The 14,383-nt window shown below is 45.7% G+C and overlaps 1 protein-coding gene across 3 annotated transcripts in view; it reads right to left on the bottom strand.

Moving 5' to 3' along the window:
* Positions 1 to 14,383, bottom strand: part of EHD4 (EH domain containing 4) — a 64,468-nt gene that overhangs the window by 34,952 nt on the left and 15,133 nt on the right. Inside the window, exons 2-3 of one of the 3 annotated variants that reach the window (XM_056545157.1) lie at positions 13,630 to 14,108; positions 5,030 to 5,206 (exon numbers count right to left, since the gene is read on the bottom strand). In XM_056545157.1, coding sequence (XP_056401132.1) covers positions 5,030 to 5,206; positions 13,630 to 13,859 — 407 coding nt within the window. In that variant the 5' untranslated portion in view covers positions 13,860 to 14,108. Of the gene's footprint in view, positions 1 to 5,029; positions 5,207 to 8,931; positions 9,042 to 9,202; positions 9,259 to 13,629; positions 14,109 to 14,383 lie in introns of those variants that run through there. The other 2 variants (XM_056545159.1, XM_056545160.1) reach the window with 2 other exon arrangements.

The raw sequence follows: 14,383 nt of genomic DNA, 5'->3' as shown, positions 1-14,383 counted from the left end.
TTCTGGGAATTATTAAGACATCGCCTACAAAACCACAAGGACAAAACAAGCCGGGTGATGCAGCCATACATCATTTATAATATTAATACTAAAATATATACCCTTCACTTGGCAACCTGATATCCACTAGGGAATTTAAATATCAGACAGGGATAACCTGCTTGGGACCGCACTACTCAACCGAGACCCCCAATGAAAGCCATATTGAATGGGTGGAAGGTAATACATCATTTTACTTTTAGGGTAAACTTACACAGGTGGATTAAAAAGGAGGAGATCTGCAGTGGTATATAACTTATCCCCCATCCGCAGGGACCCCCTGCGATTTCCCATACAGGGTCCCGGCACTGCCACAGCTCTGTGCGGCTAGTGCTTGTGTCGTCGACATTACCCATACAGGAGATAGCAGGGGGTCCCAGTGGTCGGAGTCCCCGCGATCAAACACTTATCACCTATCCTGCGGATAGGGAATAAGTTATATACTGCTGCAGATCTTCTTTAAAAGCTAATTTGACTTCAATGTCACCTGCTGAGGATTTTCTGCTGCGGTAACAGTGGTAAACTTCCTGCAAACTCGCTTATAAAATCTGCCCGTGTAAACGTACCCTTAGGACCCTACACACCGATTGGAGGAAATCCAAAGAGAGAGAGAGAAGAGAAAGTAAGAAGAGTAATAAAATAAAAAATAAAATAAAAGGAGGAGGAGACAGGAAAAAGGGGAAATGAGCATAGGTTAATTGCGAGCAGTGATAAGGCATGATAAGGAAGGGACCTAAAATGATCCTAAAATGATCCATAAATGATCTAAAATCAAGGGAAGACAAACTCAAACCACCGGGACCAAATCGCAACATGTTTGTCAACCTGGCGGTGCGAATCCGCCTGGAGCTCCTCCATTCTATGTAGGTGGGCAACCTCCTGAAGCCAGGACGAGGACGGAGGAAGAGTGGATCTCCAAAGATAAGGTATGACAGACCTCACAGAAAAGAGGAGAAAATGAGAGGCCATTGCTGGAAGGCCAGAGAGAAGGAGAGGGGTCCATTCCAAGGGCAGACGAAGTGAGGTTAAGCGGTGTATCAGGTCTAAGACTTGAGACCAAAAAGTCGATAGGACTGGACATGTCAACCAAATATGATGGATCGTGCCTCCAGGATATCACCACAATGCCAGCAGACATCCCATAAGGATGGGTAGAAATGTGAGAGGAGGACCGGGACCCCGTACCATCTAGTGAGCAGTTTATATTTCCTGCGCCTTAGAGGAGATGGACGTTTTGTGGCACATGATCACGGCCGTCCCCCACTCCTCGTCTGTGAAAGAGTGGCGCAGTACTCTCTCCCAGCCAAGTTGAAAAGGTAGAGGTTGGTCTCAGGAGGAGTTCAATGAAGAGGTTATATAATGGGCTAACCAGCCAATATACTTTCAAGGTGGATACACATAGAAGTTTAAACGGCATCAGCAAGCAGTGGAGCGGTAACAACTTTAGAAGAATCATAAAAATGGCGCAGTTGAGAGTATTGCAGGGTGGAAGTAGCACCATCAGTAAGAGAGTCTCAAGTGATTTCAGGGTGGAAGTCTAGAAAATCTCTAGGGGGGTCGTCCCGTCTTTCCTACACTTACCCAGAAAAAGGAGAAGAGTAGGCCGCTAGGAATGCAACATTTCCAAATAATAGGGTCAAGGGTCCATTTGGCGTAGAGATATGGGATCGTTTAAAGTAAGACACTTGCATGGAGAGTATAGAGGCCATAACAGGCGGTAAGGAGGAAGTCGTGTGAGCACTTTTTGCGGGAGCCAAAGGAGAGCTCATGGATGAAGGAGAGTATCTGAGGACTCCAAGAGGATAAATTGTTTTAAATCCCTGTGATGAAAGCTGTCCAATATACGAGACAGTACTGAGGATAAGTAATAAGATAAACAATCTTGGAGGGCTAAACCTCCTTTCTGTTTCCTGCACATGAGGATGCTCCTCGCTATCCTCGGGTTGTTTTCCCTATTTCTTCTCTTGTAAATGGACCTGGAAGCAAGCTAGCACCCTCTACAGTGTTGGTGGATCATAGGGACAATTATTGGAACTTTGTGACATGCTGACTTGGTGTTATGGTAGACTGGTGAATTTATTCATAGTGCTCCATAAACACCCAGTGAGTACCTGCTGCACTCGGGTTGAAGCTCCACCTGTCTTTGTGATAACTTTCTCACCACAGATGATATCAGGTGAGACAAGGGTCTGACATGTGGAATTTCACCTGCCTTAGGCTGGGTTCACATCACGTTTCCCCCCATACGGGAGCGCATACTGCAGGAGGGAGCTAAAAGCTCGCGCTCCCGTATGCTTTCGTATGCGCTCCTGTATGTAATTCATTTCAATGAGCCGGCTGGAGTGAAACGTTCGTTCCGGGGAAAAAGCGCATAGAGCGCAAAAATTAGCCGACCGGAGCAAACTCAGGCCTGCTCCTTGAACTGAATTACATACGGGAGCGCATACGAAAGCGCAAGGTTTTAGCTCCCCCCTTCCGTATGCGCTCCCGAGTCCCGTATGGGAGAAAACGTGATGTGAACCCAGCCTTACCCTGTTGTACTCAGAGATAAGACCAGAACTGAACTGGTAGCAGCCTACCCCTCCCAACAGTATAGATAAATGTTTAGCCACTCCAAACCATCATGTTCATGAGAAGATAGGGAGGAAAAAAAAATAAATAAATAATAATAACTGTTGGCTAAATTAACATTTGGCCGACAGCTAATGAAGGTGTATGGTTGCCTATAAGGTATGTTTACATGACAAGGTTTTCCTATTGTAGAATGTGCAACAGAAATTGTATTTATGCCGCACATTTTCAGCGCTTATGCTGCAAGTAGAGATGGGCGAACTTACAGTAAATTCGATTCGTCACGAACTTCTCGGCTCGGCAGTTGATGACTTTTCCTGCATAAATTAGTTCAGCCTTCAGGTGCTCCCGTGGGCTGGAAAAGTTGGATACATTCCTAGGAGACTCTTTCCTAGGACTGTATCCACCTTTTCCAGCCCACGGGAGCACCTGAAAGCTGAACACATTTATGCAGGATAAGTCATCAACTGCCGAGCCGAGAAGTTTGCGACGAATCGAATTTACTGTAAGTTCACTCATCTCTAGCTGCAAGCCATCATTTATGTCAAAATAGTGACATTGCAAAATTGCATCATAAAAAACCCACGCCAATGTGAAATGATGGGATGCAGATTACAGAGTTTTCATGCATTTAAAAAAATAATAATTTAAGAAACACTAAGGACAAGGAGTTAATGAGCTTTTCCATAGGATGTACATATATCTGCAGAAATTTCTTAAAATTTTAGAATGTGCAATATAAGCTATAGGTCACAACCACCTTCTGCCAAGTCTGAACATGAGCTTATAGTAATCACTTGTTATACTACAATTAAATATGCCTGTCATACTGCATAATCTAAAATGTTATAATCCATACTTCTATGTAAGTACTGCTGCTGGATCTATTTACAGGTATTTTTTTAATAAAAACTTACAGCCAAGAAAGTCCATTTTTTAGAGATAACTAAAGTTTTTCTTTTCCTGACTACAGTGGTCCCTCAAGTTACAATATTAATTGGTTCTGGGACGACCATTGAATGTTGAAACCATCGTATGTTGAGACCATAACTCTATGGAAACCTGGTAATTGGTTCTGAAGCCACCAAAATGTCATCCAAAAATAGGAAAAAATGAGGATTAAAGATAAACAAGTAGATAACTAATACAGGTAAAGCAAATTCTTACATATAAAAGTAAGAAAGATCTGCTGGGACCTGTTATCACTGTCTATTTCAGTGTTTCCCAAAGAGGGTGCCTCCAGCTGTTGCAAAACTACAACTCCCAGCATGTAATTCACTGTCTATTTCAGTGTTTCCCAAAGAGGGTGCCTCCAGCTGTTGCAAAACTACAACTCCCAGCATGCCCGGACAGCCTTCGGCTGTCCGGGCATGCTGGGAGTTGTAGTTTTGCAACAGCTGGAGGCACCCTCTTTGGGAAACACTGGTCTACGTAGAGGACAGGAGCTTCTTCAGGGTCCTGTACAGAACACGCAATGTCCTAAAAATAGTAAAATGGAGCCTCCCTCACCTGGTGTCCAAAAGGAGCAGGTAACCCTGGTACAGGTAAAGAGTACAGAACATGCAATACCTCCCTGTACTGTAGGGGGCGCCACCAGACACCAGTCAAAGCATGCCCTACGGGGTTCTACCAGTGAAATGCCCGTTCTGATTGGCCGGTTCTTCCAGTCATTGAAACGTTTCGCAGATTCCGTAGCATTGTATGTTGAGTCTGGTTTCAAGTTACAATGGTCCAGAAAAGACCATTGTATGTTGAAACTATTGTATGTTGAGGCCATTGTAAGTTGAGGGATCACTGTATATGCGTTGCAGACACCCACAGTAAACACCAACTTTCACACTTTACAACTTGCATCAGCAAATCTAAAGTACATTCTTCCGACCATCATGTGATTTATTAAAGGTCAGTATATTTCCTGACGTCTTACTGATACAGCAAGTGATAAACTCCTTTAAAAACAGTTTTATGTTTATTTAACTTGTATACAAAAATACTAATGGAGCCTTCCCCCCCCCCCCCCCCCCCCCCATCTTGTAAAGTGATGGTCTATTGTAGGATATGTCATCACTTTATGGTTAGTTGAGGTCTGAAACAAATTCACATTGTTTATACGGCGGATAAAATAACTAGAGCTGAACAAATCTACATCGAGATTCACCAAACCTGAATCTAATGAATCATTTGGTCGTTCCGCTTTCTAAGTGTTCTAACTCCAGGGACGAGATTTAGGACTGTCTCATTCCAGAAGTCTTGAAGTCCAGAAGGTTGAGTATAGAGCTATTATAAAACTTTTGGGTTTGGCCAGATTGATAATACTAAGGGGATGGTTCCCCCCCCCCTCCTCTGTATTGTATCTGTACTGTTTTGGTGTTTCTTTTAACCGTAAAAGATAACAAAAATTACCAATCATAGCCCTCACCTGTTCAAGAAGGCATTTCCAAAGCTGTTTAATTTTCGGAATGGCTTTTTGGGGTCAACAACCAATGCGTTTCCTGGTATGCTGCCTTCTTTCTCGCCATACATTACAGCAATGAATGAATCGGTGGTTGGCTCTGGTCCTATTCGCATTCCTGGAAAGTCTTGTTCCAACAGATATCTGGTCAACAAAGAGAGAACAATAACCTGTTAATATGCAAAGATTAAAATTTAAGAATCCAGATAAGAGAACTATTCACACAGAAGGGCAACAGAGAGAGGCAGAAAGACTTGACTAGCAGGGTATGCAGTAGAAGACTGTCACACAATTTGCAGGAAATTAGGACAAATGTAATGTAGGCAATACCGCAGTATCAGATTTAAATGGGTAATCCGGTGGAAAACGTAATTATTATTATAATTTTTTTTTTTAAACAACTAGTGCAAGAAAGTTAAAACAGATTTGTAAAATTACTACTTTTAGAAAATCCTAATCCTTCCAGTACTTATTAGCTGCTGAATACTACAGAGGAAATTCTTTTCATTTTGGAACACAGAGCTCTCTGCTGACATCTCTGTTCATTTTAGGAACTGTCCAGAGCAGCATATGTTTGCTATGGGGATTTTCTCCTACTCTGGACAGTTCTTAAAGGGAACCAATCATCAGATTTTACCCTATATAACGCTTGGTAAAGCGTTATATAGGGTAAAATCTTTATTTTCACCATTCCCGGGGGACGCTCCTGCCCCCATGGATGGTGAAGATATGAAGTTATAAACTAGTCACCTGGGCGGGGAGCTCTTCTCACCTACTCCCGTTCTTCGGCCGGCAGCGACGCCCCCTCCGCTTGATTGATGGGCCGCGTCATCACTCTGCTCCGTCGGTTCAGTGAGCGGAACAATGACGCGGCCCATCAATCAAGCGGAGGGGGCGTCGCTCCCGGCCGAAGAACAGGAGTAGATGAGAAGAAAATCTGATGATTGGTTCCCTTTAAAATGGACAGAGATGTCAGCACAGAGCACTGTATTCCAAAAAGAAATGAATTTCCTTAGTATTCAGCAGCTAATAAGGATTAAGGTTTTTTTTTTTAATAAAAGTAATTTACAAAATTTGTTTAACTTTCTGGCACCAGTAGAAAAAAAAATTATTCCACCAGAGTACCCCTTTAAGCCCATCAAATGACATCTGAAAATATTTTTTTATGGGCAAGTTATATATGTGTCTAGAAGTCATCTGGATGTAAATGCTGCAATGTTACTGGGGACAAGGCGCTCGTGCACACAAAACAATACAAACAAAAAAACACAATACACCTGCACTGAACATCCACAGTGCATTATAGTAGAACAGTATTTCCCAACCAGGGAGCCTCCAGCTGTTGCAAAACTACATCTCCCAGCATGCCTGGACAGCCAAAGTTATCGGCTATTCCACCCCCCCCCCCCCCCCCCCAAAATGAACTGTAGCGGCTTTTGCAGGGCCAGAGACCGCCGTCACCGCCCGTTTCTCTCCCCCCTGCCTGTCCTGGGGTCCTCCCTAGTCCAACCACCAGCGCCGCTGCCCCATTGCCTCCCCCATCCCCGGTTTTATAATCACCTGTTCCGGGGGCGCGGGGTCCGCGCTATTTCTGGCTCCTGCAGAGTCCTGAGCTGTCACTGTGCGCACCGACGGTGACGTCGGGTTGAGGACGTCACTCGTCATTGTGCTGCGCAGCGCGCAGGACGCCGCAGTAGCCAGAAGTAGCATGGACCCGGGAACAGGTCATTATAAAACCAGGGATGTGGGAGGCAATGGGACAGCGGCGGCGGTGGTCTCTGGCCGGGGAGGCGGGGCATTATCGTCATGGTAATTGCAGATACCGATAATGTCCAAAATAGTGAATATCGGCCGATCATATTGGCCAAACCGATAATCGGTCGATCCCTAATATCTACGCCAGTTTCACATGAGAACTTTTTAAACCTTATTACCGGCGCAATTACTGATCACGGGTCTGATAACCCAGACAGGTCATCAGAAACATGACCAGGCCTCATTTCAGTAATACGGAAACACAGCTAGGCAAGAACACAGTAATATGAGAACAAAAATGTGAATATAACATGCTCAACCTGCCCTACCGAAAGGGACAACTTTATTTAGATACCGTTGCCATTCAGGGCTTTAGGAAAGCTATAGGAGCTATAGTGGTGATCATAATGGGGTCACACAGAAAAGATATGGAGAAGAATAGAAACTCCCAAGCTAAAAGCTCTACAAGTCAACTCCCGGTAACCTCTGAGTGCAGACACCGGAGGAATTGGTCTAAAAACTGCATCTCTTAGCATTTCCCCTTCCGCCACCATCAACTTTAGAATCTTGTGAACCAGCTTGTCCTGAACCTGAACTCTACATAAGGATCGGTCTTCCTCCGATTCGTGATAAGTTCTTATTCCATCAATCTAAACAATCCGCTCGCTTCTGTCACACATAACAATGCCAATTCCTGTCCAGAGGAACATGGAAGGTCAGAAGAAGAAGAAAACAAGTCTTGAGAAAGGTGGAGTTATATAACCCAGGAAAAGCCAAATCCTTGTGCATGATACAAAGTGAAAATTACCTGGTGCGGAGGATATGACTAATAACAGTGCGGAGAATACAAGAAGATTTGGCAGCAGCCGGTCTGGATCAAAAGGGTGGAAAACCTTTAATTAATAAGACTAAAAAAGGACTTCACCGGTGGTGGAAAAAAACTAACATGTTGGTTGGATTTAAGGGGTATGGCCGGAGAAGGGATGTATCCTCCTCACAGCAGTAGTGCCAAATCATCATCATGCCAGCTAACAGAATGGGCAGCAGGGACCCGATGGTTGGAATAACCTTGTGGATTTTATATACCCACCAGTGAAGAGCACATGCTGCAGGCGGCACAGTGTCCATTCCTTTCTATGGGTGCGCCAAAAAAACAAACAAACATGTACAGCACTCGGATATCATTGGCGCTCCAATAGAAATGAAATGAATGGAGCATGTCTACCAGTAGACGACACATGCCCCTAAACGAGAGAGCCAGGGTCCCTTCCCAGAGATCACAGGGGGTCCCAGCGGTCGGTTGCACCCCCCCGAACTAAGTTTTTGCCAGAGCACAAAAAAAAGTCTTTACATACACCCCCCCCCCCCCCAAAAAAAAAAAAAAAAAAAAAAATAAGTCAGCTGTAGTATAGAAAAAAAAAAAAAAAAAGGAAAAGAAAAGGTATCCCCAAGTTTCAGACATTAGTTTGCTTGGAAATATAGGGGATAAGATGCCTGATTGCGGGGGTTCCGCCGCTGGGGACCCCCGTGATCTTCCCCGCCGTGCCCCGTTAGAATCAGTCCCCTGAGCGTGTTCGCTCCGGGTCTGATTACTGGCTCCGCCCCCGTGATGAGCTATCACAGCTGTCACGCCCCTCCAATAGACTTGCATTGAGGGGGCGGAGCGTGATGTCACACGGGGGCGGAGCCGTGACGTCACTATGCTCCGTCCTCGTGGTCGAGATGGACTCAGCCTGAGGACCTCCAGCGGTTCCGGAAGCCGCTAAAGGTGGGTGCTGCATGGTAGATTCCGGGGGTCCCCAGCAGCGGGACCCCCGTGATCTGACATCTTATCCCCTATCCTTTGGATAGGGGATAAGATGTCTAGGGGCAGAGTACCCCTTTAAATAAATAGAATAATTTCATTAATAAAATAAATATGAAAAAAAAAATGTTTTTTAAAATTTATACATAAAGACAAAGCATTTTTTTGATCAGTGAGATACACCCCCAAAAATGTTGTGTGCACATAGCCCTAGAGGAGTTTTCTGGTCGCAACGCTTCAGTAATTAACCTAATGAATAACTGGAGCTGGTAGTACAGATGTGACAAGAGAATAGAGATGGGAGCACAACCTTCCTGAGACAGTTAGGGCATAATGGGGGTTGTAGTTCTGCAACAGCTAGAAAGCCGCAGTTTAGATACCAACGAGATATCTTTATTTGCCCATTTGTTTAATCAATCTGAGTCCTAGGTGTCCCGACCTGCAGCACCCTCCACCTGTTGCAAAACTACAACTCCCAGCATACCCGGACAGCCATTGGCTGTCCGGGCATGCTGGGAGTTGTAGTTTTGCAACAGGTGGAGGGCCACAGATTGGACACCTAGGGGGAGATTTATCAATACCTGTCCAGAGGAAATGTTGCCGGGTTGCCCATAGCAACCAATCAGATCGCTTCTTTCCTTTTTGAAAAGGCCTCTGCAAAATGAAAGAAGCGATCTGATTGGTTGCTATGGGCAACTCAGCAACTTTTGCTCTGGACAGGTTTTGATAAATCTCCCCACTAGGTACTAAGGATGCATTCACATCACGATTTTACCATCCTACGTCTTCTCACGATTTTTGACTTTGAAATCGTACAAATCTGCACGCCAAGTGGTATCCATTGATTTCCATTCATTAATGATGGACAACAAATGCATCAGTTTTGATCCGCATCCGATTTTGCACGATTTAAGATCGGAGGTAAAAATCGAGGTTCACCACGATTTTTCGTCCAGATTCTAAATCTAATCAAAATCGTATCCGATTTTTGTATTATTGATGTCTATGTAAATCGCATGGAATCGTGTGACTGCGCGATTCTATCAGATTAATCGCACACAATTTTTTAGTACGCATGCGCAGTAGACTTCAAAACACATACTAGCGCTGGGCGGTATGGCCTAAAATGAATATCACAGTATTTTTTTTTTTATTATCACGGTCTCACGGTATTACCGCCTGTCCCCCCCCCCCCCCACCTACCCTGCGAGCGGGGTCCCTGTGCCCACTAGCGGTGTCAAATGTGCCCCCCGCGAGCGCAATCGCTACTATCACCGCTAGCGGGGTCCCTGTGCCCACTAGCGGTGTCACAAGAATGCCGAGCGCGGCTCTATTCCCCGTCCCTGTCAGCTCTCAGGGTATGGGAACAGATTTAAAAGCCTCACGCGCAGCTAATGTAGTACTGCGCATGCTCAGTACTACACAAAGAGCGTAGGGCTAAAACTAGGCTCCTAGCGCTGCCTACGTTAGCCCTACGCTATTTGCATAGTGCTGCGCCTGCACAGTACTACGTTAGCCGTGCACGAGGCTTTTAAATCTGTTCCCGTACCCTGAGAGCTGACAGGGACGGGGAATAGAGCCGCGCTCGGCATTCTTGTGACACCGCCAGTGGGCACAGGGACCCCGCTAGCGGTGGGGATTGATCGTGCTCGCGGGGACACTGGCTGACAGATGCAGCGGGGGAACACAGTAAATGGATTAGCTTCTGTAATCGGCCCACAGAAGCACACCGGGACAAATGAGGGCACCGCGCTGGGCTCTACAATTCATCTGGAGGGTGGGGGAGGGGCCCGACCGGTATAGCGGTATGGGCAAAAATCCATACCGTAGGAGAAAGAAGAAAAAAAAACGGTATCCGGTTCATACTGGTATACCGCCCAGCACTAACACATACAGAACTTTATTGCCATTGGCATACATATTAATTTTAAAAACAGGATCAGATTTTTATTAAAAATCGGATGGAATTTTCATCTGTACAATTTTTGGATACGATTTTAAAATCGTATAGCAAAGAAACTTTTACATACGATTGTATACGATTTTATCCGATAGTATACGATTTCATCCGATTTTATGGTCCGATAATCGGATGGTTAAATCGTGATGTGAACCTAGCCTAAGTATTCCAACTACATGATGCAACAGAAGACAACTTATCCATTGCTTTATCATTCAAACCAGTCCATGCTCATCTCACTGGACATTAGAGGACACCACCCGAAGGAGCCGGCATGATGAAGTCACCCAACCTGTCCTACCTACTCCTAGTTGTCATGTGGATCACTAAGGGTGAGTTCACACCACGGATGAAAAAAGTAAACCGTATGCTGTTTTTAAAAGTGCATACAGTTCCGTCCGCTTTTATTTAAAAAAAATAAAAAAACATACGTTTTTGAAAATGTTGTCCATTTTTAATGGGAGGGGTCTTGGGTGAGGACTTTAGGATGCAAATGCACATGCGCAAAGTAAAAACTGTATACGGTTTCCCATATGGAACTGTATACATGTGCGTTTCCCATTGACGTCCATATTCAGAAAAACTTATGTGGTTGCAGTATGGTTTTTAAACCGGAGGCAAAACCGTGGTCATCCACGGTTTTGAGTATGGGAGAAAACTGTATTGCAAGCAAATCATACCCAACCGGGTGCATACGGTTTTCAATTATTTGTCTATGTATACTATGTATATGTATATTACCCCATGTGAACATATTACTTAATAAAGCTGATGGACCCCAATACAGTGGTCAGTAGACTAAAGAGCGATCATCGGGGACAGTGCAGACTATGTGCAAAAATAAATAAATAAAATAAACACAAATCGCAATGATGTACTCTGTACTGCCAGGTGTGTTTGGCCCTAAAAATTTTTCACTAAAGGGGTATTCCGAGTTAAGGTTACTTATCCCCTATCCACAGAATAGAATGGGGGCCTGGTACTCCGATATGAATTGAGAAGTGAATCACGCTCCAATCATTGTGTGCGGTCAAGATATCCAAGTACAAAGCTGAGCTACCTTCTGCAGCTCTCCGCTTTATAAAAGTGGTTCTCCTATCTCAGTAAGGTGACGCACCAAATAAGCCAACCCTCCCCCCCCCCCCCCCTTAAGATTGTGGTGGACCATATAACCTTCTCAAGATGGCAAACCATATAACTTGTCATTTTACTACATGAACCCGAAACACCACATAGGGTCCGCTTCCGTAATGAAGGTGGCACACCATAAAAGTGGTCCTCCTACCTTATAAAGTGTACTATACCACATGTGGTCCTCATACCTTCTGAAGACGAGTAACATCTTAGCCTTTAAAGGCAGCACACACTACCCAGCATGCCCTCCTAACTGATGAAGGTGGCACAGGATCCAGGATGACCGCCTATCTGATGAAGAGGGTGCAGTACCTAGTACCCTCCTACCTAATGATACCATATTAGTGGTCCTTTTACCCAAGAGGTGGAACACCATGTTAGTGGTCCTTCTACCTGATGAAGGCGGTACAGTACCTAGTATGTCCTCCTACCTGATGATACCATATTATTAGTCCTTTTACCCAATAGAGGTGGCATACTACATTAGTGGTCTTCCTACATGCTGAAGGTGGCACACGAGCTGATTAAGGTGGCAAATAGTGCCCATGATGCCCCTTACCTGATAAAGGTGGCACAAATATATTAGTAGTCTCCTAACTCATGAAGGCAATAATAAAGGCAGCACACCATAGAAGTGGTCCTCTTAACTGACAAATGGCACACCATGTTAGTGGTCCTTATTTCAGATGTAGATGGCACACCATGTGCTCCTCCCTGTATAATGAAGGTGGCACACCATGTCAGTGGCCCTCTAACCTGGTGAAGGTGGCACACCACGTCAGTAGTCCTCTTAGCTTATGAAGGTGGCACACCAAGCCAGTGGTTCTCGAACCTGATGAAGGTGGCACACCAAGCCAGTGGTCCTCTAACCTGATGAAGGTGGCACCATGTCAGTGGTCCTCTTACCTGATGAAGGTGGCACCATGTCAGTGGTCCTCTTACCTGATGAAGGTGCACACCATGTCAGTGGTCCTCTAACCTGATGAAGGTGACACCATGTCAGTGGTCCTCTTGCCTTATGAAGGTGGCAACATGTCAGTGGTCCTCTTGCCTTATGAAGGTGGCACCATGTCAGTGGTCCTCTTGCCTTATGAAGGTGGCACCATGTCAGTGGTCCTCTAACCTTATGAAGGTGGCACCATGTCAGTGATTCTCTAACTTGATGAAGGTGGCACCATGTCAGTGATTCTCTAACTTGATGAAGGTGGCACCATGTCAGTGGTCATCTTGCCTTATGAAGGTGACACCATGTCAGTCATCTTGCCTTATGAAGGTGACACCATGTCAGTGGTCCTCTAAACTTATGAAGGTGGCACCATGTCAGTAGTCATCTTGCCTTATGAAGGTGGCACCATGTCAGTGGTCCTCTTACCTTATGAAGTTGGCACCATGTCAGTGGTCCTCTTACCTTATGAAGTTGGCACCATGTCAGTAGTCATCTTGCCTTATGAAGGTGACACCATGTCAGTAGTCATCTTGCCTTATGAAGGTGACACCATGTCAGTAGTCATCTTGCCTTATGAAGGTGGCACCATGTCAGTAGTCATCTTGCCTTATGAAGGTGGCACCATGTCAGTGGTCCTCTTGCCTTATGAAGGTGGCACCATGTCAGTAGTCATCTTGCCTTATGAAGGTGACACCATGTCAGTGGTCATCTTACCTGATGAAGGTGGCACCCACCATGTTAGTCATCTTACCTTATGAAGGTGGCACCATGTCAGTAGTCATCTTGCCTTATGAAGGTGGCACCATGTCAGTAGTCATCTTGCCTTATGAAGGTGGCACCATGTCAGTGGTCATCTTACCTGATGAAGGTGGCACCCACCATGTTAGTCATCTTACCTTATGAAGGTGGCACCATGTCAGTAGTCATCTTGCCTTATGAAGGTGGCACCATGTCAGTGGTCATCTTACCTGATGAAGGTGGTCTTGCCCGTGCTGTACTGCCCCACCAGCAGGACCATGGGCAGGTTCTTGAAGTCCGCCTCCTCCAGAGCCGGGGAGTGGAACTCATGGAAGCGGTAGTGCTCCTCCAGAGGCAGCAGCTTCCCGGTGTACAGGGACTGGAGGCCGCCGGTCACAGTCTGCAGAACATCCTGAGCGGACCGGCCGGAGCCGCTCTCCTTCCCCAGCCAGCTGAACATGTCCGCGGCTTGTCTACAGCAGGAGGAGCAGGTGTCAGGCGGGGAGCGCTGTGCTCGGCATGGGCTGCGGAGCTCACACTTCCTTATCCCGGGAGACACGTCACCTGAGCGCTGCCCGACCCCGCCCACCGGAGCTCACAGTCACCGCCGTCTCCTCCCCGGGCCGTGACATCACCTGTGGCGCATTCTTCTGCAGCACGGCGACTCTCCAGCGCCTCTTGTGGACACTGTAGGTCATTGCACCGAGTTCTGAAATGAGATAATATCCAGGGAGTTTTCCCTCATGACTAGGAGTGGTTTCCAAGAAAAAACACTAGTTCTGGTAAGGCTGTGTTCACACGTTCAGGTGTTTGGAAGCAGAGAATGGAATTTAATAGACAAGAAGTCTTAAGCCCTATTCACATGCAGAATTCCGTTGAGGAATTCCTCCTCAAATGAAAGCTTTTGACTTCATATCCCGTCCTCATATATTGTTGTCATATCCCAACCTCATATCCCGACCTTCTATCCAGTCCTCCTATCCC

The sequence above is a fragment of the Hyla sarda genome, chromosome 11, assembly GCF_029499605.1.
Source record: "Hyla sarda isolate aHylSar1 chromosome 11, aHylSar1.hap1, whole genome shotgun sequence".
NCBI classification, from domain to species: domain Eukaryota; kingdom Metazoa; phylum Chordata; class Amphibia; order Anura; family Hylidae; genus Hyla; species Hyla sarda.
This window is presented reverse-complemented; position numbering and strand designations above follow the sequence as displayed.